The sequence below is a fragment of the Streptopelia decaocto genome (genome assembly GCF_964273445.1).
Source record: "Streptopelia decaocto genome assembly, chromosome: 2".
In the NCBI taxonomy this organism is placed as follows: domain Eukaryota; kingdom Metazoa; phylum Chordata; class Aves; order Columbiformes; family Columbidae; genus Streptopelia; species Streptopelia decaocto.
The window spans coordinates 39,915,223-39,940,935 of NC_138655.1; the positions used below are offsets into that span (position 1 = coordinate 39,915,223).

Below are 25,713 nucleotides of genomic sequence, written 5' to 3' on the forward strand. Positions count from 1 at the left end.
TTTTTTCTGAACCAGGGAAATCCCAGAATCATAGAATAGTTTGGGTTAGAAGCGACCTTAAAAGGTCATCTAGTCCAACCCTCCTGCAATGAGCAGGGACATCTTCAACTAGATCAGATTCCTCAGAGACCCACCCAAACTGGCCTTGAATGTCTCCAGGGATGGGGTATCTAACCCGTCCCTGGGCAACCTGTGCCAGTGTTTCATCACCCTCATTGTAAATAAGTTCTTCCTCATGTCTAGCCTGAACCTTCCTTCCTTTAGTTTAAAAACATTACACCTTGTCTTATTGTAACAAGTCCTGCTAAAAAGTCTGTCCCCACCTTTCTTTTAGGCAGGAGCCTTTAAGTTCTGAAAAGCCACAATAAAGCCTCCCCGGAGCCTCCTCTTCTCCAGGCTGAACAAACCCAGCTCTCCCAGCCTGTCCTCATAGGAGAGGTGTTCCAGCCCTCTGATCATCTTGGTGGCCTTCTCTGGCCCCTCTCCAACAGGTCCATGTCTTTCCTGTACTGAGGACCCCAGAACTGGATGCAGGACTCCAGGTGGGGTCTCACCAGAGCAGACAGGGGCACCCTTGACCTGCTGGCCCCACCCCTTTTGATGCAGCCAAGGATAAGGTTGGTTTGCTGGGCTGCGCGCACATGTTGCTGGCTCACATCCAGCCTTTCATCCATCAGTACCCACAAGTCCTCCGCAGGGCTGCTCTCAATCCCTTTACCCCCCAGCCTGTATTGATACCAGGGGCTTCCCTGACCCAGGTGCAGGACCTTGCACTTGGCCTTGTTGAACCTCATGAGGTTCATGTAGACCCACTTCTTGAGCTTGTCCATGTCCCTCTGGGGGGCATGTCATTTGCTGAGGGTGCACTTGATACCACTGTCTATGTATGTCAATGACGAAGATATTAAACAATACTTGTCCCAATATGGACCCCTGAGTGGCACCACTCATCACTGATTTCCATCCAGACATTGAGCCATTGGCCAATGGTCTCTGGATGTGAACATCCAGCCAATTCCTCATCCACTGAACAGTCAACTCATCAAATTCAATTTAGAAAGAAGGATGTTGTGGGGGACTGTGTCAAAGGCTTTACAGAAGTCCAAGTAGATGACATGCTTAGCAATTCCATTGTCCCATGATGCTGTGACTCCGTTACAGAAGGCCACTGGGTCAGTCAGGCAAGACTTGCCCTAGGTGAAGCTTATTTCATTACCTCATACTCCATGTTTCTCACCTGCAATTTCACAGATTTCCTGTACTACCACGTATTTAAATACAACCTGATCTGTTTGTCCCTTATTAAGTCTGGAGAGTTGGCTGCAAGGACCCTAGGGTACAAATGAAGAAGATGCAGTTTCCAACCAAAATTATTCCATGATTCATCCCTCCCGTTTTATCCCAGTCTTGGTTCTGCAGGAGGGAAGGGAAAGCTTTTAGTGACTGATGCAGTGCTCTCAGGAAGAGGTTCATAAGCAGAGTCACTTTTTGCTGCTGGAGGTTTGTGTTTTGGTTTGGTTTTTGTGTGTGTGTGTGTGTGTGTGTGTGTGTGTGGTGTTTTGTTTTTTTTTTTTTTTTTTTTGGTTTTGTATGCTTATTTTCCTTTTAACTTCCTCATCTAGAAAACACCATCAGCTCACAGAATGAGAACAAACTCCTGCTGACTTTTGCAGCAATCCACTCTGACTGTTCTGCTTTAGAAAACAGATAAACAGGAAGGAAAAAAAAAAAAGCAGAAACAAGAGAAAGGAGAAGTTGTCCCACAGCTTGATTGCAATATCTGTAGTCTTTAGCACATCATGGGTTGACAGATCAGCTGCAATGACAGCTAAAATCCCATTACTGGGATGAAATCCTGAGAGCTGGCAATGTTGTTAAAGTGCTCAGAACTTAGATTAAAGGTGATAATTGTCCACTCAAAAGATGTTGTGGAAAGTGGCATGTTCTAGCATGCAAAAGACAGAAAAGCAATGGGAAAAAAAATAAGTCCATCATCTAATATTACCATGAGAACCAGCCACCACTCCCTCTAATGCTAAGCATGGTCCTTTCTTGTTACCATTCACTTATGTCTACTATGGTATTGCACTAGAAAGATACTGTCAGAGTATTTTAGCTCACTGAGTAAGGGAATAGTCTCATGTCTCCAGAGCAAGTCTTGCCTTTTACCTCTGTCTGCAAATTAAAGGACTCCATTTTGACCAGAGCAGGGCTGAGAAACATCTAGACACCAATATCTTTAGAGTAGTGGCAACATATTCAAGGTCTTTAAGATGAAAAATTTAGCCTAGCTATGGCAAAAAAAGGAAATGTAGAAAAAGGAGTGTAGAAACCAGAATCCATTAGTGACATTTCCATCAAACACGACAATCTTCCACTACTGAGTTGAAGAAGAGTTGTTTTCGTTTCTGCCACTTTAATACATGTCTTCCAAATGATTTCTTAAATATGCACAAAAATCTGGCTCTCAGAGAGGTGGATCCTTGAGATACAAACTCTCACGATCCATCCTCAAGGAAGGAATTTTTCATCAGAAAACAAACTGCTACATGATCAGCCTAATCAGCCACTAAAGCAACTCATTACTCAAACAGAAGTATTAATTGCAGAGGACCAGGTAAAATGGATGAAGTGCAATGTAATAGATGAAACCCCGAGAGTATAGAATGAAAATATGTTGTTAAAAGTCTTTCCTTGGTTTCAGTGACAGATCCTCAAGTAGGCAAGAATACAAGAAAAGCCACACCATACATGAAAGACAGGCAACTCTCTGTGTGGGAAGCGTAGCCTGCAAGATCTGTGGGGGCTACAACAGCACAAGTAGGAAGGTAGTGGCTTTTATCATCACATCTGTTGAAACTTTCTAGCAGAAATACCTGATACAAATTGCACTATGTTCCTTCCTCAGAATGACGAGAAAGAATGAGAAAAAATCTCACCCTAATCATTTGCTATGATCAACTTGAACGGTGTTTGTAACCAACTGCGCTATGTAAGGGCAAACCAGAAAGGAAAGCCGGGCTCTACTGGTATTAGCAGCTGCTTCTCAATTGCTTAACTAACATTCAAGTCTAGCCGTGAAATCTCCAGTAGACTCAGGCTTATTTTAAAGCCTAACACTTTCCTTTTGTCATAAAGCACAAGTTATTGGCAGAACCTACATCCCTATTTCACTGAGGGAATTTAGACAAATTACCACATCCTGAACAAAACATAATATAGTTCATTCTTGAAGATTAGTCTGATTTCTTCAGACCAGCAGCTTTGGCAACTCCTGCTTGCTTGCATCTATAAAATCCTAATCCAAATAAATTTTTCCTGATAGTATATTTATGGATTTTTTTTATCCTGTCTTGCAGGAATTAAAATATCCTTGTAACTGTAGACAAGCTTTCTGTAGCAATGCTACTGCTACTATACAAATTTTCAAGTTCTTATGAATATATTACAGAAATCCATATTATTGATTATCATTTTATCACTCTATGGAAAAGAGCCTGATTTTTCATCTATGAGTGGACTTAAATCCAGGAGCAAAATGTAGTTTTCTCCATAATAAAGATATCTCACTACTGTAACAGCATTTTACACTTAGTTACTGTGCTTGTACAAAGAGAGCAGCACTATCTGACCTTGCATATGCTACTATTCTGAGAAAATCCCTAAAATTAAATGCGTGTTTGTTGGTGGCCTTGGCCATGAGTAAAGGCTATTTGGAAATCACCAGCTCCAGGTCACCTCTACCTTCTCTGCTTGCGCAGTCGATTGGGTAACAAAGCCTATACAGACAACTAAGGCAAACAGACCTTGCCAGGTTGACATGTTCTGACTTTTTATGGGTTCAGCTAAACTGCTGAGAGAAAACAACTGTTTTTTCTTTTCCATACATTTTCTCTACACCAAAGCTACAGCTCATACGCATTGATGCATAAACCTTAGAGATCCATGGGACTGATACTGTAGTATCAGTCAAGTCACTAGGAGCTAGAATTTGTCCAGGTACTAGGAGCTCAAATTGGAGAAACAAATAACAGTCATTAAACTGACTTTTTTTATTGTTTCAAAGTTTTACTGCATTGGGGCCTGAAGATCACAACTAGAACTAGGCAGCCACTGTTTTTAGGAATTGCACACATGCTGTGAGACATGGCACCAGCCACAAAAAGCTTAGGTATGTGAGCATTAACCTGAAATTAATTATTCTCACATGTGCCTACAGGCAGGCCAGCAGCCTCCAGAGAGTTCCTTTGGAACACAGGCACTAAGCACTGCAGGCTCAAGTGTCTTATACAGAACTTCTGGAGGTTTTATGTACACATATGAGATAATGTTTAGCTGAGCAAATAAGTAAATACTGCTGTGTGGAAGAGGTCAGTTCAGGTTAAAGGAGAAACATGGAGAATCAAAGTTCTTCCAAAATCCTTTCAAGGTTCTAGTTTTTTCACATGTATTTGCTGACTGACACCATGACCTACTCCACATCTTTATCATATGTGCAAACTTAGATTTATTTATTAATTTGCGCCATGAGAAACTAGAAAAAATCCCACAAAAAACAGACAGAACTGTATTCCAAAGGCTGAGCTCTGCAACAACAGCAATACAAGAAGCACTAGCTGAGTAAATATCACTTACTAAGAGTCCCTTGGGGGGTTGTCAAAGAATTGTCAGATTTAAATGTGAAACATCGGAACACTGGAGAACTCTGTGCAGCCTGTGATACACAATAACTAACTGAACTTTATTTGCTAATAAACCAAGCAGAAAAAACAATAACAAAAAAAAAATTCTTGCCATAGTGAAGTGCAGACCTGAGGAAGAAGAGCTGCCCTCACGAGAACTCCACAGGCTGGAGTCCTTGGGCAGAAATTATCTGCCAGCACCATAATCTTACCATAAGGGATACAGTCAATAAGCAAAATTTTGATTGTATAATTCATTTTGTTTGGGGCACGTGTATTTAAATCAATTAAACAGAAGTAGGGCAAGTGCCTTATAAGTGACATGATGAGAAGATAAGGCAATGCAAACTTGCTTAATGTACCCAGGTTAAGCGTTAGTTTAGCATACCTTGGGGTCTTATACTGAAGAAACTGGATGAAGAAAAGTATTGAGGGAAAGGGGAAGACTTCAACTCTGCCTTTTGTAACAGACTCTTGCAAACCACTAGAACTGTCTGTCAGAACTGACATCCTGCAGGCACTATTCTACCAAACAGAAGTGACCAGCAGAGACAAGAACCAGTAGATAGTTAGGGATGAAGGAAAGCAGGTGTCAGAAGCTCAGCAGCCTGGAGTACCAGCTTTGATCCAGCTACCAGCCTCTCTTAGAACAGTGACTCCTCCAGCTGGGATGTGTTACAGGTCCCCAATAAACAAGCATCCACTCCTGCCTACATTTGCTGAGCATGGTTGTTCTGCCCCTCCAGGCCCAAATTACCTCCAGGTTTGTCAGACTGACACATCCATCAGTCCCCTCTCCTCTGTTTATTTAGCTCCATTCATTTAAGTAATTGCTTTAGAGAGGGGGAAATAAGGACTGTGGAGAGCCAAACAGAAACCTGGAAGCTGAACTGCACTACATTTTCAACAAAAAACCCCTTTGAAATTAGACCCCTTTGTCAGCAAGTAAAAATGCCTCTGCCAACATCAACACCTTAAATCATCACATTGCAAAGGATCTTTCATTTCCAATTTTCCCACGTCAATGTGACAGGAGGCGTTAATGCACCACGGGCAAGACAGAAATGTTCAGAGAATGTCCCTTTGGCATATCCCAAAAAATAGGACTTAATCCTCCATTAAGGGTTGTAGCTGATGCCAGACCTATCTGTTAGGTCTAGCTGAAACCTAGAATGTTTTATTTTTGACTCTACCAATGCTGATTGTTAGCCTCTGTCTTAAAGCCACCTTGCAATACAGTCAGGTCAGGAACAGTTAGCTCTCTCCTTGCAAGCCAGAGTTTATTTTTACTGTTTTCATGAAGAGCAGAGGGAAGGGCACCTTCAAAACAACTAAAATCAAGTTTAAAACAACCACTTTCCCTTTGGTGGATGAAAAGATGTCCTGGTTTTGTTAAAAACAAGACTAGCTCTCTTTTAGTGATTTTTCTTTCAGCTAAGTTCTTCCAGGTGGCTGTACTTTTCTGAGTTTTAGCCTGCATATTTTTCCTCAGATGCTGTACTTGATGCTGATAAGAAGACCAATGGAATGCTGAAGAAGCTCATGTTTGAATTTATTACTATGATAGCCGAGACAGACAGATAAGTTTTCCCACGTTCCATTGTGAGAGGGGCGTGTTTGAGGAGGGGTGGATGGAACAGGTGACTTAAATTGACCAATTAAGTATTTCATCCCATAATCTTTATACCCCCTGTATAACAGGGTGATCACGAGGGTCACTCGCTCTTCAACCATGGCCAGCACCTGGAGAGGACCCTGCCTGTCTGCCTGTGATCTACAGGCCTCAGGCCCTGCATCCCTGTAACCAGGTTCTGGTTTGTTGTGAAGTCCCGCCCATGACTTCCAGGGGCCTGAGCTGCACCTGCTGGAGCCGCCAGCTCCGCACACCCAGCTCTGCTCCTGGAGTGACACCAGCTCCACATCGAGCACTCGAGATTGGTTTTGTATATTTTGTATATATTCTCTATTTATTAGTAGCATTAGTAAAACCCTTTAAAACCTTCCAACTTGGAGTCTGTCTTCCTTCCTCCTTATCTTTCCTATCATCTTTCCGATCTAAAGAAAGGAGTGGTGGGAAGTGAGAGGGTAGCAGGGAGTGTCTGCCACAGTTTATTGCCGCCTTGCCTTAAACATTGACAAAAGATAAACCTTGAATATGCATATACAGCACAGTGGTACAACTGAACTTTCCCAGTGTTGGGATTTAAGATAAGATCTGGGCTCACTTTTTTCCTCTGAGATGATCGTTTTAAGGTCTAATGGTCTGATCCCTCCAGATGAAGCATTCACACCTTTCACAGAGACCAAATCCTGTTGTACAAGATCTTGAGTGATGACCAAGGTTACCAAGCAGTTCTAACTGGGTCTAAGATCTGTCTCTGTTTCCACAGTTTCACAGTTTCACAGTATGTTTGGGATTGGAAGGGACCTCAAAAGATCATCTAGTCCAATCCCCCTGCTGGAGCAGGAACGCCTAGGTGAGGTCGCACAGGAACACGTCCAGGCGGGTTTTGAATGTCTCCAGAGAAGGAGACTCCAAAATCCCCCTGGGCAGCCTGTTCCAGTGTTCTGTCACCCTTACTGAGAAGAAGTTTTTTCCCAAATTTAAGTGGAACCTCTTGTGTTCCAGCTTGATCCCATTACCCCTTGTCCTATCACTGGTTGTCACCGAGAAGAGCCTGGCTCTATCCTCGTGGCACTCATCCTTTATATATTTATAAACATTAATAAGGTCACCCCTCAGTCTCCTCTTCTCCAAACTAAAGAGACCCAGCTCCCTCAGCCTTTCTTCATAAGGGAGGTGCTCCACTCCCTTAATCATCTTCGTTGCCCTACGCTGGACCCTCTCCAGCAGTTCCCTGTCCTTCTTGAACTGAGGGGCCCAGAACTGGACACAATATTCCAGATGTGGTCTCAAAGGAAAAACAGTGTTCAGAAGACTCTTTAGAAAACCAAAAGAACTATTAGACTCTTATGAACAGGAGCAAATCATTCAGTGAGAAATATTTTAACAAAACTGTCTGCCTATATCTACTTACGCTCCCTCTTCTGCTTTCAGTGACTCCTTTTAGACAACAGGAATTGTAGACTGCTATGGGAAGTAGCACTACATTAAAAATACTCACGAATATAATTTTATAGCTAGAAGAGTTGAAACCATAGACATGACATATTCAAAACAAGAGAATTAATATACAAAAAGTGATAAAGTGGAAACAAGTATTCACATGTATCAAGGTACCCATTCATGGACAAAAAGTGGTAGCAGTATTCCACATTCAGAGCCAAAGTCATCCCCATTGAAAATTTATCAATTTCTTTTAACAAGAACCAGTTTACTAAGAGAAGAATTCAAATGCAAGTATTTAAGTTCTTCTCTATCAACTGCAAGCTTTCAGAAAAACACTAACACATTTTCACATTCAGGCATAGATTCATAGATTTTTATTTGTAAAATCTGATTTAAAATGGATTCACTAAATTGGCATGAAAGACTGTAAGGACATTTTCATTGTGAACAGTTGAATAATGATGATTTATTTTAACTTGATTAGGAACAGCTGTAAAATAAACAGAAATGAATTATGTTCACTGAAATAGAACACTTGTCCAGGGTTTGCACAATGCAGGCACTAAGGTCCTGAGGCTTCTATTGGTTCAAAACATTGTAGACAGCTATTACCATGAAAAAGTTAATTATAATTTAATTTGGAAATAAAAAAATTTAACTTGGCCTCAAAGTGCAATTATTTGGTAATTTTTAGGATAGAGCTAGTAAATACTATGAATTCTAATTTTTTTGCTAGAATAGCAAACATGTTCCTGTGCGACCTCACCTAGGTGTTCCTGCTCCAGCAGGGTGATTGGACTAGATGATCTTTTGAGGTCCCTTCCAATCCCAAACATACTGTGATACTGTAATACTGTGATAGACAATCAAAATTTTTATATCAGCACCTAGTAAGACACAAAGAATTCCATGAAATAAATACCAGCTTCATTGCCCTGCATAAGTGATTCTGTCTATTCAAACATCACCTAAAAATATTGTATATGAAAAATGACACCTGGGTATTCCCATTTGGCAGTACATGCTCATTAGTACTTAAATGGTCTAAGACCCCACCAAATTAGTTGGGACTGAAGTAGATTTATAAATGTAAAATATTAGCTCTTCCAGAATAATTCCCTAAAGGTGTTGTTGTTTTTTGTTTGTTTGTTTGTTTTTGTTCCACAGTTAAGAATGTCTTGCTCAGCTTACCTTAATGCACTTTGGAATAACACATCTATCTTCTCATGCACCAGAAAAAGAAGCAAATATGTAGTTTATAGATGACACATTTAACTCAAAAGTGGACAGCTCTCAGCAAACAGAAAATAACTCAATACCCTCCCCAATTCTCAGTTTTAGAAGACAAATTTTTGAACTTAGTTTCTTTCCTTTAACATTCAGATGTACTGCCAGACAGCTCTTCAATTGTGGACAGAACAAGACCATTAGTAAAGGAGAAGAGTTGCAAGTAAGAAGTGTAAGAAGGTGACTTCTGGTCTGTAATCTGAGTTCCGTTAATCATCTCTTTGAAGTTCAGCAGACTTCTTTTTTAAATGTCTCTAATGAAAATATTGAAGATGCACAGTGAGGTACATAATGTTTCCAGCCTTTAAATATGAACTACACAGCAGATTTTATTGATTGTAACTATGGCCAGACAAAGGCAAAGTAAATTGCTTTCCAAAAATGAAGCCATCTTATTTTACCTTGTTGTCTGAGTAGCAATAGTTGACATTTGGCTGGATTAAGGATGCAACTGTCCACTTGCTACAATTCACTAGATGTTCATCATAGTTGCTGCCTACTGTTGTTTGTCATTGCACTAACCTAAAAAGTACCAGTCCTACTTTTAATCTCTTCAAGAACCCATTCCAAATGCATACATCTCATGGAAACACCACAAACTTACTGCTTTTGGGGTACCATGAATTCAGTATTTATTATTCCAGAGTCTTGATGCTCACCCTCTCATCTGCCCATAAAACAGCACATGCCTGTGCTGAGGTCTGTCAGGCTTAACCAGCACAAGCAAGGGAAAGTGCATCTCTGTCTGGCCTCCCTGCACAGATTAATAGTGATCATGGGAGCTTTACTGCAAGCAACTGAGCAGGGAGCTAGTAATAGCACCTCAGAGCGCTTGCATGCTCTTCCTTGGTTCATTTAATATTGGACAGATTTTCACCAAAGAGTGAGAACAGAACGAGATAACTGTTAACATATGCTAATTGTACAAGTGTGTCCAGTAGGCTGATTAAAGCAGAGTGTTTAAAAACGTCTCAATGTGCTGCTGAAAAAAACAGAAAAATCCAAAACCTACCCAGCCTGATTGTGTTTATCCAGAATAAATTACTACAAAGATGGGAGTAGTGTCCAAACAAAACAAAACAAAACCAAACCACAAACAAACAAAAACCAGCAACAACAACAAAGAGAGAAAAGCACAAGTATTCAGGTCCAGAGAGAGTTTCTTGAGAGAAAACATTCAGTTCTGGATTATTTGGCTCTTGTGTGATAAAAGATTTCTGGGAAAGACAAGCGGAGGCAAAGTCTGAACCTTTCATTAGCTGCCTACAAGAGCAAGTGGCAGGATTATTACCTGTATTTCATGGAAGCTAAGAGGAATTCCCAAGAAGCTCAGCAGCCTTGCTGTGAGGGAAAGAACATCATCTTCTACCAAGTTCCTTCTCCTTAGTTTGTCTCTTTCTCCCTTGTCACCAGTCTTAACTGCATATCCACATAAGTCTATACTCAAAGAACTGTTTTGTGCCAAAAATGCTAAGATGTTACACAAGTAGAGAATTTAGCGTTAATAAAAGGTAGAACATAAAATTTTGAGACAGAAGATTCTACAGGTTTTAATGTACTGAGAAGCAGTGAAATATGTAAACACAAGCATTGATGTATTTTCTTAGTGCTTAACAAAATAATGTCAACTACTGGGACCCCCAGTTAACTCTCAGCTACTCCTGAACACTGAAAGTTACCAGCTATTTGAAACAAAGAGATTGTGATAATGTGCCGCTGTGGGTTTTGGCATAATAAGAGGAAAAACCCCTCAATTTAGTTAACCACAGTCCTTCATATGTCAGTGCTTAATTAATGATGGACTTCAGAAGTAATAAGCAATGTAACTTTATCTATATTCTGCACTGAAATATTCCCAAACCACAGATTGCCCAAGATAGATCTCACGATACTGACTGTGGTCTTGCATTTGTGTAGAGAAGTATTAGTATATTGAATATATGCATAGCAAGTGCCCATTCCTTTCTGGCACGCAACACAATCACCACTTTATCACAATATAAACTGGGAAGAAACCAGGAAGCGTTGGCTATGGTCTTTGTCGCTTAAAACTTTAATTACTTAGCACGTGAAATTAGTTATGGTTAAAATCATGCAGATATTCAGTGTACAAAACAAAATACTTTAAATACAATTGCACGTTTAAAATTTACTCAGTCAAATATCTACTTTGAGGTAAAAATGTAAGATTAATCAAATATACTGAGCAATTATAAGCCTGGCATAAATAAATAAGTATTGATATTTTAAGAATAAAATAATCAGCGAAACCAGCATTTTAATACATAGATTGGTACAAGAGATACAGCCCATTTACCCTTCTTCAGAGCATGATCCATTCATCTGATATAAATACACAAATATTATAAAACTGCATTCTTCTAAACAACAGCAGCCCGTATGCTCACAACATAAGATTCCTGCCTGCATACTGCAGTGTAGGGCCAAGTTATCTGAAAAAATATATAATTTCAAAGATCAAGGGGTTTAATTATACAGCTTACAAAGACGTATAGTGAGAGCTGCACAACTACATCCCCACTGAATATTACAAAATGCCTCTGGCCAAAATTTCAAATACAAAGACCTGAAATTCAGGTCAAAAATACCTGATCAAATAACACGTCTACTTTTGCGCATGCAAGTGACAGCACAGTGTTTGTGCACCTTAGTGGTTTTTTGTTTGGGCTTATTTAAGTAACTGTTCATGTGAAGAATCATGTAGCTGTGCAAAGTTCAACTGCATATTCAGGTTCAAAGTGACCACAGGCCCACTCTTATGAAATCTAAATCACAGCATTTCTCCAAATGACAATGGTCTCTCTCATCTCTTTAACTTCGAGAAGAAAAAAGAATCATATGTATTTTCACCACAAGTAGAACAGCTGGAATACAAATGAGAACAAACTACTGTAGTCTGCAACAGCTGAAGTTTGCATCTCCTGAACTGATTCACTCATATAACCTATGATACAGGGAAAATGACATAAAAAATAGAATATAAATATTATACTGCACCATGAAACACTATAAACAGAATATACAAAAATTATATTAGGGCATTAATTATCCATCAACATATTAAACAGAACACCTTAATATTATTAATACAGCTTGGAAGGTAAACATAACCTACAGGCTGTTTTCAAATGGCTGTTTGTCAATGCAGCATTGAAACATTTCCATAGTGCAAATCTTACCAACTGTATGAAAGATACTGTCCCATTCAGAAAAAACACTTATCCCCTGTTCTTCCCACACCCCCCAAATAATGAAAAGTCATCAAGTCATATCTCATTTCACATTTAGTACAAGATATGGTTTAACACTGAAAAAAAGTTCAACAATGTAGAAAAATTAAAATGTTAGATATGCTATAGCTGGAAGACACAAAACCCAAAAATCTGATCTGTGGAAGTGAAGGAATAAAAGGATACTAATTTTTGCCTTTTTGTCTGTTTGAAATAGATTGTATGACAGTACAGCACGTTCCCTATGTTGTACCAACTGTAGGATTACTTTAATTGCTGAAGAATCACAGTGTTAAGTATATCTGCTTCTTGTAGTGTCAAGTTTTCATCTGTTAGTTCTTTATTTGGAAAGGTAGTCACAAGAACAAAATCAGTTGTTGCAAATTCTGGACGGGACTGGATAATGAAATCTCGAATATCCTTAATCCTGTGGAAAGAATATGGACATGAAAATTGTATGATTTCATTTTGACACAAATCTCTGAAAATTATGACGATAAGAGAACACTAAACCTTTTAACAGACTAAACATTTGATATGTCCTATTGATTTTTAAATTTCCATTTGATCCAGGTGACTAATGGTTGTATTCTAGAATTTTATTCTTGAATAAAAAAACCTGAAAAATTAAAATTAATTTTGCTTATTTTCTCAACAGAAATAAAATTTGTAACGTAGGAGTATATTGAAAACTGATTCTTAGACAAGCAATGTGACAGTGACAGTGAGGAGAAAGCAGAGGGGAATTATTAATGCACTTCAATGGCAAGAGGTTTCCCCTGCTTTCAGTTGGCACCAAACTTCTGAACAATAGTTCATAAAACAGTCACATCAGCAGTATCACAAGAATAATTTAGTTTTATAAGACAGAGAAGAAAAATGAATAAGATTCTAGAGATAAAAACCTGAAATTTGAGGCTTCTCTCCTAAGACAGTAAGCTGATCTATTAAAGAACTATTGTAACCAGTAAGTAGGCAGGTTTACTGTAGCCAAATGAGCAGGGACTTAACTTTCTATTAGTCTTCAAGGCTTATGACACAAGCCATGCACTTTAGTAGCTAATTTTGATCATGTATATGGCAAAGATAACTAAAAAGATTCACATCGAAGAGAAAGTTAATAATGATTAAAATAAGCTTCTGTCAACACACCCTTGATTACAGATGTTACTGGGAAGTTTACCACTTCTGCCCTTTCAGGCAGACAGAAGAAAATGCATCATGGCTGCAGAGGATCCCAATAAGCCCAACTGTTTATCTATGTCACTTCTCCAGCAAATGCTATGGAGAAAGGATCTGGGCCTGTACTATCAGTGTACAATATCAAGGTCTGATAAAATATGAAAAAAATAATGCTGTATCTTCCTCCTTATTGGCATCTCTGCTAAAATTGCCTCATTGTGGTCTGTGTATGTTGTCAGGTGAAGAAAGCTGCAGGTTGGCTCTACCCTTATTCTAAGCCAGAAGGAAAAAAAGGAAACAGGTGAACTCTCCATATAATAATATTAACATGGAATTGGGTCTATACAAACACCACCTCTGAGGCAGGATTCAAGCTCAGTTTCAGCTGTATTCTAATATAATGGTGCAGATTTCAGATCAGCACTGGCTTGAACCCTGTGAAGTATGGGTGAAACTAGTGCCCAAATCTCTGCCCTCTGCTCAAAGTTCTTTCAGCCATGTGGTGCAAAGAACTGCTTTGCAGAACCTTGCACTAACACAACCTCTTAGGCAAATAAATGGGGTCAGCCAACATAATTGGTGGCATTGTCCCAAACATGTCAATAAAAACGATGGCAAGGTCTAATCAGCAAGCTACTAACAGATCTAAAAAACCCACCAGATTCACACGCTGAAAATTCCTAGGAGATGACCATCCAAAACAAAACAAAGTTTGGTTCTCAGTATTATGTCCAGCCCACATACCAGAATTGCAGATGAGTATGTTATATCCATATGCCCTCCTGCATATGGGCAGCAGTCTACACTTATAACCCATGTCATGTTTAGTCACAGTCTCAAGTATAATGAGGTAGAAAGCTGCAGCTCTTGATGATGGGCCACAGCATTTCTCTGCTTGTAGTGAGAGCTATATTCCAATTGACACTAACCTACACACATCGCAGTAAAATGCCTTCACAGTGCCATTCGAGCCAGCCACTTGCTTCTCCCAAGAAGGGCCCAGGGTTGGGATGACTCAATAGTGAGGCTGTCCAGATTTCAGCAGCCCTGAGAACAGTTATGGCTGGTACTGTCTTCTTACAGGACCTAACTGGTCATAGAAGTTTGTGATTCTGCAGTTATCAAACATCTTGTGTTTCCAAGTACAGAGTTTTTTCTTTCACAGTCAATTTTTCAGTGCATCTATGTTACAAAAATTCACAGAATTCACAGAATGGTTGGGGTTGGAAGGGACCTCTGGAGATCACCCATTCCAACCCACCTGCTAAAGCAGGTTCCCAGAGTGGATCGCACAGGAATGTGTCCAGCTGGGTTCTGAATATCTCCAGAGAAGAAGACTCCACAAATGACACAGAGCTTTAGAATTTCAGCAGAGCTGTACTTATAGCCTTTTCTGACGTCCTGCTGATATTAATTTAATGACAAAACACAAACTTATGGAAATAGTTATGGTTACCTGCATTGATGCAGGATCAATTTACCTGTGTGTTTGATTAAATCTTTGTATCAATCGGCTTCCATCTGCTAATCTAATTTGAATTTTAGTTGCTGGCATGGAATCATCAATCAGAACAGGCGCATTAAGAATGGATTTCTCCTCCTCCTCTGGGGAAGAAGGTGTGCTGACTATTTCAGGTGTAAGGCTAAAGGATGGGAAAAAACAAACAGACAAACAAAACAAACCGGTTACTAATGGAGTCAAACCAGAACTGAATCTTTCAGTTGTCTTTTTCATTGAATGACTACCATCTACAGCTAGTACAAATGTTAAGCTTTTCTAAATAATTAAATTTCATTTTTTTACTACATATATGAACTTTATACTGTAGTTGGAGATGACAATAGAATTGGAGGAAGTGGGGGCTCCAACTGTAGGTTAAAAGTTGAGCTGCTCCTCTCCTGCAATCCAGGCTTTGCACTATTATTTCACGTAGGGAATCATGTACAATTCCTCTGGTTGTTCACTTTTATAAACCCAGCCCCTACTATAGATTTTTGAAGCATCACTTGAAGTTTTAATCAAAACCTAGTAAAAGTTGTGAGATGTAGATACAACTTATTGCTTATTTACTTTGGATCAAATTTAAAAAAAAACAGTTTATCAAATTATTTCTCTTTCTTAAAGCTAACACACTTGCCTGGTATAACTTACAATGAATGAATGCTTACAACATTACGTTTCAGGACAGCATTTCTGCTGCTTCATTCCAGAAAAAACTATAAGAGAGTTGCTCCCCTATAGAAATACTTTCCATCCGCATTAAGTCAGGCATCAGCCATATTACTGTTATAGCATCTCCTGTTCCCTTTGTGATGATTCCAGTGATAAAAGACGATATGCACTGCAGCTAAGCCAGAGCAGAGGCACAAAGCATCTAGCACATCTCTGAGCAGTTCCAACAGAGGACTAAGATGTAACTTTTTTTAAGATTACTTATAAACTTTCATGAGTACTGGTGAATTTGAAATCGGGGCTGACTTGTGGCACAGAATAATTTTATATTGCTTTTGTCATCTGATTAGCTTTTCCAACAGTTTCCTAATTGACTAAATCCAGCTCTTGAAATAGCATACAGACACAGAACAGAAAACCTAGTGTTTTTACCTTCCAAGTTTTTGCCCTTCGCCACTGAAAGCTTTGAATCGCAGTCTAGGTTTCACATACTCCTGTTCTTGGTGGTCCTCCATATCCAAATTAACCTGGCCACCGTGAACAAGTCGCTGCAGTTCCACAGGAATTTCCCTTAATTACAAAACCAAAAGTTTCCCAATTATGTTTTGAACTGCAATACAAGTTTATACAAAAACCTTACACAGTACAATATGAACAGATACTATTAGTATGTTTACTTTAAAGTCATAGATGTCTGATTGTTTTAGCAACTGATTTCATCCTAAAGGAAGAAAAAAACAATGAGTGAGCTAACAGTCAAAACCTGGAAAGTACTGACAGCCATAACCTAGAATGCACTGAAAAAATATGTGGAACTAAAAGCTATCTGTAACAAGTAACATTCAGAGTTAAAGCATCAGAAGGAATCAGTGTGTTCAAAATTTTAAATGCCCCACACATCTGATGACAAATACAGGATATATTTTATGAGTGCAGACAGAGAAGAAGCCTGGAGCTTTCAATAATTACAAACATGCAGAAAAAGCATTTTTCTTCATTTCACGTGAAAGACATATGTCAAAAAAGTTGTCATGTTAACTCACCCTCTTTTAACAGATTCAAGAAACTGAGCATTTGTTGGGTCTGAATAGGATCTCAACTCGCCATCGTCTAAACTGAAACCATTCCTCCAGAGTTTCAGCAAAATTTGAATCTATGAAGCAAGGACAAAAGAAGAATACAGCATGGCACTGTACTGACCATTGTTAGAATACATTAAAGAAAGCAAGTAATAGTTACAGGCTACTATCTACTTCAAGACCACTTTTACACCTTGGGAAAAAACAAACAACTCTTAATTTGCTATCCATGTCATAAGAAATGATACAGTGACTGTGTAGCAATCTTCACAACATTCCAATTACTTTCAAAAACAGTAAATGTTTCTCGTTGATAAATCACAACATAAATCCACAAAATTACCAATTACTGCTGATACACTGTTACAGCGAAAACTATTCTCTCCTCAAATTATTGCACACTGAGCAGCAACAAAGTTGGTACCAGCTCCATTCAGCTCAAACGCTGAGAATCCTGGAAAGCAGCCTCCTTCATTCCCTTTTTATTTTGCTGTGTGCCTGTGCACCCAGCCATGGCCTTTCACCTCCAGAGCCTGCACTCTCTCCCCTGCAACTGCCTTGCAGTCCAGCACAACGAGGCTTCCCTAGCCAGTCAAACTGACCTACCTGGAAAACTGTCCCACCCACAAGTTATGGTAACCCCACTGCAACAGGCTTCTGTCTCAGCACAGCTGGACGTTACGTAGAGGGCAGAAAGATTACTGAAGAAGGTAGAAAGATTACTGCAGAGAGTAAAATGTAACAGCTCCAGGTGTGACATGATAGCACCCCCCAGCCTCAACCATATCCTTTGGCCTTACTCATTTCTGGCTTCTGTTTCTAAATAAGCTGAACATTTGCTCTAACCATTCACACAAATGACAAAGGATAGAGAACTTTGTGTTTCCCTGCTCCCTCTCTCTCTCTCTCTCCCCCTGCTTTTTAAGTGAGAGGAAAGAAATGCCAGACAATATTCAAAAGCCCTCTAACCTGCTGTTTCACCATTCCTAGGAGACATCCATGCCCTCTAGTCTGAGATTGGCTACTTTCTAAGCCACAGCAAGAAACAATTCCTAACCTAAGAGGATTAAAATGTTAGCACAACTAAGAGAATGCAGAACAACAGCTGGAGGAAAGTAATTGAAAGGAATGTATGCTAAGAATTTCAAAGTAATTTACATCAGAAAATTCTACAATGGAGGTCTTAGGGGTATCCAAAGAACATCTGTCTTCTGTGGACACTGACAATTTCTACTTACCACAGATCTAATATTTAGATATTAGTTTTTCCTCATGGATATGGTTACAGTAATCCAGCATTTCAAGCTGTAAACATGATTAAGCAGACATCTGTTGGAGATTCTGTTTCCTGATATTCAGAATTTTACTTACATCTTGATTTTCTCCGTATATGTATTCAGAGTGCTTTTGTGATGAGTCACCCAATCTATATCCGCCACCAGAAAATGACTGGAAAAAATATATAGCAAAGCTTATTTAAATAAATATCTGAAACAGTTTATTAAAATTCATACACAGGTGCAAACAAAAGAATCAGCAAGCTTGCTTCTATGCTAAAAAGCAAATAAACTGTTCCAACCTGTATACCTTCTAAGTGGAAAATTGTACCTAGTAACCATAATCAGGCTAAGCAGGTTTTAATCCATACACTTTTTCAAATATCAGTAATTCAACAGATAAGAGATTTTTATTTGGGTGCAATTGCAGTTAATTTTTCTTTTTAATCCATTTTAATTTAAAAGAAAGCAAATAATTCCGGTTCAGGTTGACTTCTACTAATGATTTCCCCTGAAACTGTGTAGTTCCTCCCTGCTTTATTTTCTAGAGCAAGCTATTTGAGCACAGATAATACACAACTGTGTTGATCAAATCCTCTGCTATTTGCAAAGCACAAAAAGGCGTATTTGCTCTCATGTGATGAGTTTCAGATAGACTAATGTAAACAGAGAGAAAAATATCTTCTAACTTTTACCTTAGCTTTACTGAAATCACCAGATGCTCTTGAGGCTTCATCTAATGGGACAGCCCCATGTTCTTTTGCTTCCTTGAAGAGTTCAGCAACAATTTTACTTGGACTATTAGAAGCCCCAGAAATCTGTAATCCTCTATATTCCGAATCACCTGAATAAAATCTTTAGAATAGTAATGTTCATAAGCAACAATGTTTTAAATAACAAGCAGAATTTTCCTCTTCCCATCAAAAGAAAAAAAAAATTAACAAAGACCCATGTTTGGCATAAACCCTTTTCATTCTGATGATAGAAAGGTTCTGCCTGCTTCTGACCTTCCCAGCAATCCAAACAGTACAACTCCAAAGACATTTCACAAACAAAACTACCAAGGTGCCTTCTGGAACAGACCCCAGAGGTTTGGGGCCAAGGTCATATGTTTAAGTGAACACAGTCCTGATGTAGTCGTGGCTTTACACACCTCATCTAATGTGGATGCCCCCTGCTCCCAGAAAGACCAGTTACCTCAAGGGGTGTCCTGTACACGGGACTGTGGCTGGGCTGGTCAGAATACAGGGTCAAATCTAATACTGCCTTGGCAGAACACGCATAAAATTCTCCTTGGAAAACCTGAACAATGCTACAATTTGATCTTTTAATGTCAAGATCTAGTATACTTCAATTCCTGCCAATACCAGAAATAGCAAGTTTTTAATCAGTTTATTTGATCTTTCGTGGCATTCTAAAATCTGCAGAAACTGCTGTAAAAGCTAATTTGTGGGGTTTTTTTCTTCAACATAGCCCCATTTCTAGCTCTTAAAGATAAAAGGTTAAACTACAAATAATTATATTTAAAACTGTATCGCTTAACTATGAAGATCAAGATCTTCCTTGAGAATTATCTTGCGAAAGGTCCTATAAATCTCTAAATACCAATGGAAGAGATGCTGTAAGAAATCTATATATAAACACAAAACCTGGCAAACTTGAGAGTGTTTTTTCTTTGATTACAAGAAGCATTAATAATTAATAAAGGGCTTTTTACTTTACTTAACCTTAACCACTAGGGGCAAGGCAAATCAATTAATCCATGTGAAACTGTCTCTCAGGCCAATGTCACCAAAATGCTGTTGACTCCACCATATTTTACAACTACCCAAAAGCAGCAGCAGGCATGAAGGTGCTGGACAAGTACAATCAGACTGGTTTTATTATACAATAACCTAATTGGCAATCCCTTAGTACCATCTCTCCTTTGTACATAGATCTGTATCTATTATCTCAGTCACCATTTATATACAAAATCTTTAGTTATTAGATTTAAAAGAATTATAGTGGTAAGATGAACAAGAATTCTCAGCAGAGCTTGTATTCAATAAAGAAAGGAAGTACTCAAATATTCGATTAATGCATACACAGAACAATTCAGAATATTTGAGAAAAAGCAAAAAAGCTTTTGAGCCCAAGTGTAAGCTGCAACCTACACATCCATACTGTCAAGTGTTGAGGCATATAGAGGTCCTACATGACTGCAGCCAGATTCTGCTAAATATAATTTTACTCCATCAGTGTACAACTAACACTCTAAAATGTCACATAGCATATCTGTAGCTACTACTACTTTGCAGGACAGACTTAGCTCACACACATTTTGAAAAACAGGGAACAAAGTGTGAGTGTCACAAGAAAGAATACAATTACCTTCACAATTGTTAAATTTTTTGTGTATTTGTTTTAAAAATACCTTTGGTTTTCCTTGTCATCGCTCATGCTTCTCTCTGGTTTTCTCAGCCTTCTAATAGAATCAATTTTAAGACTGCCAAGAGAATAGAAGAAAACATTTGAGGATGACTGGTACACACGCTTCACTAAGTACTTCATATCTAACTTCTGAAACTACTTATTTTTCAAAAACTAAGGATATCACATTGTTGGGGTTTTTTTTTGTATTCTCACCATACTTTTTTGGCCCAAATAACTAGCCATGGATGCTTCTCAGTGAATAAGCAGGAAGAGGCACATATGTGGCAGAGGCATTTTGCAGCAACAGTTGGACTAGCTGATCGTGGGTAGGTCCCCTTCAACTGAACTATTCTGTTCTTGCATAGGTCATGTAGAATTCTGCTTTACACCACTGGTGGTCCCACAGATACCATAGGTAATATGCAAGTGCAACAGCTGTTCAAGAACACAGCTTACCAAAATTAATTATACTTCAAATTCTTTCCACATTTTAGCTGTTTTTGTCAAGTGGTAAGTTGCCTAGTGAAGTCAACATTGGTTTTCTTTGATGTCCTAGAGTTCCTGTCTGTGAGGATCCTAAAAACTAAAAAGTAGTAGTTCTCACTTCTATTTTACACAATTGTAAAAATATGTTGAATGGCGACATTGCGAAGACTTACAAGAGACAATTAAAATACAGAATGAGGTTCTGTTTTATGATAGGGACAGATCGATAAGTTACCACAGGACAAGCTAAGGTTGCTAGCTTATAGAATACCAGAAAAAGCTGTACAGATACATACTCTCATCCTGTAATAATTGACTATAAAAGTCATTAACGCAAGATGTATATGAGGTATCTGACTACCATGAGATAAAAACATACATACGATCTGCCACATGAGTGAAGGCAGCTCACTAGTTCAGACTTACGCATTTTTCTGATTTCTGCACCTGTGAAATCAAAAAGTAGCAGAGCAGGCCATTGTTTTTTTTAAGTATCAGTGCTGATAAACGATGTAATTCTATATCCCAGTGAAGAGCTGCCTCCTATTACTTAAAAAAAATGTATTGTTATGTACTTAGGTCAGGTGCACTAGAAACACTTTAATCTCTTTTATTTTCTTCCCTTGTTCCATTGTAGGTTTTGTGGGACTTGTATTTTTGTGCCAATAGTCTTAAGTTTCTTAAAGGAGCTTACACAACATGACAACATATATAATATGGTGTTTGTTCCAAGCAGGGCCTAGAGACATTCTTCTATAGCTGCAATTGTGGAAGGCAAGCCAAGTAGATGACTTCAAGAGCGGCACTATGTTTCCTTGCAATTAATACACCGCTCATCAGAGAGCAAACTGAAGTCTACTGAAAGAAAAATCTCATTTTGGATGCCAGGCAAATAGCAGTCATCTCTTCTTTCTCAGATTCCAGTGTAACTGCCAAAGAGCAAGTGTTTGCCAACAGCTATCACATGGAAATATATGAGATACTCTATTGCAGCTTTTCCTTCAGGTGGAGTGGGAAGTTGTAACTTCATTATATGTATCAGTACATATGTTTGCATTATTTGTTTATAAACTGTGTTCTACATAGTTGATTAGTCAACTTAGGTGGTTTCACCAAAACAAACTAACAAAAAGAAACAACAAAAAAGTTATTATTTTCCAAGTGTCACATACTGTTCTAAAATCCCTCTTCCTTAAGATGTGCATTTGTAGATGCCTTTGAAGGATGACTCTGATGACTCAGATCTTTTCTGCTCCTTAACCTCCCTTAAAACAGAGATTCATAGTGGCAACAGCGATTGAAAGACAAGCCAAATATAAGACTTGCTATGGCATCACTGATGGTAATGATATAAAGACTTCTTTAAAACAATTTAAATAAAAATTAATTAAAAACTGGCAGGTTTCCCTAAAAAAATTAAAACCACATTGAACCTTCAAATGCTATGTGAACTGCAAACACTGCAGGCCAGTAAAAGTTGCATTTATACACAGATACATCTCTTTCCTTCTACCTGCCAAACCCAGACAAATTCATTAAAGAGCCCTTCTTATTTCCCTCACCCCACAGAAGCCTGCTAATGAACCTACGAATAATTTTTCAAATTAATATTTGTCTCATCAGGTACTGACGTAAGTACAAGACTTCAAGCAGCTCACTTGCCAAGTTTCACAGAAACTACTGATTTGCTGAATTTTGAGGGAGCAATGAACTCCAATATCGTTCTGAAGCAGCAAATTTCCAAAATCTATCTGTGTGAACAGAGAGCAACACTGCATTTTACTTATAACACCTTAACTTTATCTGAAGTTGGTTTAAAGTGTTTTGGAATACCATATAGCACAAAGGCTCCTAAATAAATACAATTTAAAAAGCATTCTGAGAAGATACAGACTATGCACTATTATAGGGATTCACAATTCTGGATTATGAACTGCTGTAGATCACTTTTTGTACAAAGAGGAGATCAAGTAAGTATGACAAAGTTATGTGAGCTAATACAGTAACTATTCAACACATTTCTGAAGTACAAAGCACACCTCACCTCTGTGGTACTTTTGTGTTACTAATCTTCGCAGTTGTTGGTTTGTCAGGACACAGTGACTGCCTTTTAGCTTCATCTTCGTATAACTCTGCCAAGGCCAACTGTAGGAAACAGAACTCTTTTTAGAAGTCTGTAACTCTAGAACTACATATGGAACAGAAATAAGACAAAAACTAATGCAAAATGCATGCATCCGCAGAAAATTAGAAACATGAGAAACCCCAACTACTTCCCTAAACTCAACTTCCAGAAAGGAAGCTTTATGAAAAAAAACACACGATGCTTAATGCCATTGTGACTTGGAATTTGTACTCTGCTGTCGTTTGGTTCACGTTGCTTCACTAGTTACGTTCAGCCTGTATTAGATTCAGAATCACAAGACTATATACACATGTATATATCGAGCATCATCTCATCAATGATAAAAAATTGAAATAAATTTGCTAGGTAACCCTCTGATAAGAGTGGGAAGCACATAATAAATGTAATCCAAATAAGCTTCTACTGGAATTAAGAACTAAGTCTGCCTTGCTGGTTTGAACACAAGACATCATTGTAAATACTTAAAAAAAAAAATTCCCAAAGGTTCCCTAAATACTGCCATATCAGTGGCAAGTTCATTTTTAGGAAGTTGTGTGAGACATCTCTAACATGTCATTTTTAGCAATCTTACTTTTGTCTTGAATAATACTTTTCATTTGCCAAATCATCCTTAATTTTATCCTCAAACCATTTTGTTCACACTATGCAAGTCACATTAACATTTTATCATACACACCAGAATAGGTAGTAGGCTACAATTTCACTGCAGTTTTGTGTTCAAGGAACACACATTAAAATTAAATGAAACATCTGTCCTTCAACACACACTGCTATGAACACAGGATATTAATCCCATATTATTGTGAGGCATTTTCAGCAGTGGAAAAATATGAGCTGAGGTATTATTCCCATTACGAAAATTAAACTGAGCAACAACACAGATCAAGAAAACCACTGAAGACCTCCATATTACCTGAGGATACAAGTAAGTATCCTTCAGATATGTATTACTTATGGGGTAAGTCATAGACACAAGTCCAGAAGTAGACACTAAAAGGAATAGGCAAAGATGTACCCTGTGCCGTCCCTAATCCCAAAACCGAGCGATGCTGAGAGAGTGTAAAAGGGCACGACCAGGCTTCTGTTCTTTCTTCATGCCACATCTCTTATGGTGTCATGACAAATCAAGTCCTCAGCTGGATGGATGGACAGGTAGCTACTCTGACTCAGGAGGGCATTTCTTTGTATTTTAACATTTTATCAATAATCTTCTACCTCAAACGCCTGTCTGGTTCAGTTGACTAACTAAAGGCATTATGAACCAAAAAGTATTAACACAGACTTTATTAGTGTTACATTTTGTAGCAAAGTTAATCTCAGGAAGAACCTATGAAAATTTCAAATAGTAACCAAGAAAAAAAGAAAACAATATCCATCTTTCTCTGTTAATTTTTTACAATTAAACAAAATATGGGCAGTTTCAGTTAACGTAAAGTTTCACCTGTTTTCCAATCAATTTGTTGCTAAAATATTTTGAATCTTCATACGGTTTCAAAGTCACATGCAAAAAAAGGAATACTGTTAAAAGAGTCTGCAATTACATCCTTCGGTACCAATCCTGAGTTACATTTGTGCTCACACTCTCTCGAAACTTTCCCCAGATAAACCTGGGAAAAGATCCTGTCCTTAGTCTTACACCACGTTTGCGGAGATTTTGTCATGGGGCGGGGGGGGAAGGACGCTCCTTCCAAATAATCAATCAGGGAACACAATGGCGCCAAAATAACTTCAAGTACAGTTAAAACCCAGCTACTGAAGCGCCGGGAAAGCCCGTCCAGGTCCCTGCCGAGCTGAGCACCACACAGGCTGACCGACCACCGCTTCCCAACGTGCCCACTGCTGTTCAGAGGCGTCCCTCCCTTCCCAGCCTTAAGAGAGGGGAAAAAAACGAAAGAAAAGACGGCAACAGCGTCTGCCCGCGGGCCCAGCGCTGCCTGGCTGCGGCGGGGCAGCCCCGACTGGCAGCTCCGCCCCGCCGAGGGAGCGGGACGCCCATCTCCACCCCCTCACCTGCAAGTCCCGGGCGCTGGGCGGGCGGCCGCTGCCGCTCCGGGGCTGCCGATCCCTCCGGCCGCCACCGGCCCCCGCAGACACGTCCCCTTCCTGCTGCGCGGGAGCTGCGCCGCCGTCCGCCATCTTCCGAGGGCGGTGGCGGCGGCGGAGGGGGGGGACAGGGCGGGGCGGGGCGGGGCCAGCGCCGCCAAGGCACTTCCGCCGCCAGCGCGGCTACCATAGCAACGGGGTGGGGCCGGGCCGGCCTAGCCTCGCCCACGGGGCCGTTTCCATGGGGACGGAGGGACCTGTTACCGCCGGGCTGAGTCAGGCCTTAGAATCACAGAATCACAGAATGTTAGGGATTGGAAGGGACCTCGAAAGATCATCTAGTCCAATCCCCCTGCTGGAGCAGGAACACCTAGATGAGGTTACACACGAAAGCATCCAGGCGGGTTTTGAATGTCTCCAGAGTAGGAGACTCCACAACCTTCCTGAGCAGCCTGTTCCAGTGCTCTGTCACCCTCACTGTGAAGAAGTGGAACCTCCAGTGTTCCAGTTTGTACCCATTGCCCCTTGTCCTATCATTGGTTGTCACTGAGAAGAGCCTGGCTCCATCCTTGTGACACTCACCCTTTACATATTTATAAACATTAATGAGGTTGCCCCTTAG

At 39.4% G+C, this 25,713-nt stretch overlaps 1 protein-coding gene across 1 annotated transcript; it reads right to left on the reverse strand.

Annotated features, from left to right (window-relative positions):
* Nucleotides 1–11,069: 11,069 nt before the first annotated feature.
* On the reverse strand, nt 11,070–25,210 carry UBXN2B (UBX domain protein 2B). The gene is made up of 9 exons (XM_082047160.1): nt 25,059–25,210; nt 22,947–23,047; nt 20,418–20,489; nt 18,697–18,856; nt 18,096–18,173; nt 16,689–16,798; nt 16,078–16,215; nt 14,954–15,115; nt 11,070–12,717 (listed from the first exon to the last, which is right to left on the reverse strand). The coding sequence occupies exons 1-9, from the start codon at nt 25,182–25,184 to the stop codon at nt 12,555–12,557; spliced, it is 1,110 nt and encodes a 369-aa protein (XP_081903286.1). The 5' UTR covers nt 25,185–25,210; the 3' UTR covers nt 11,070–12,554.
* Between the last annotated feature and the right edge of the window lie 503 nt (nt 25,211–25,713).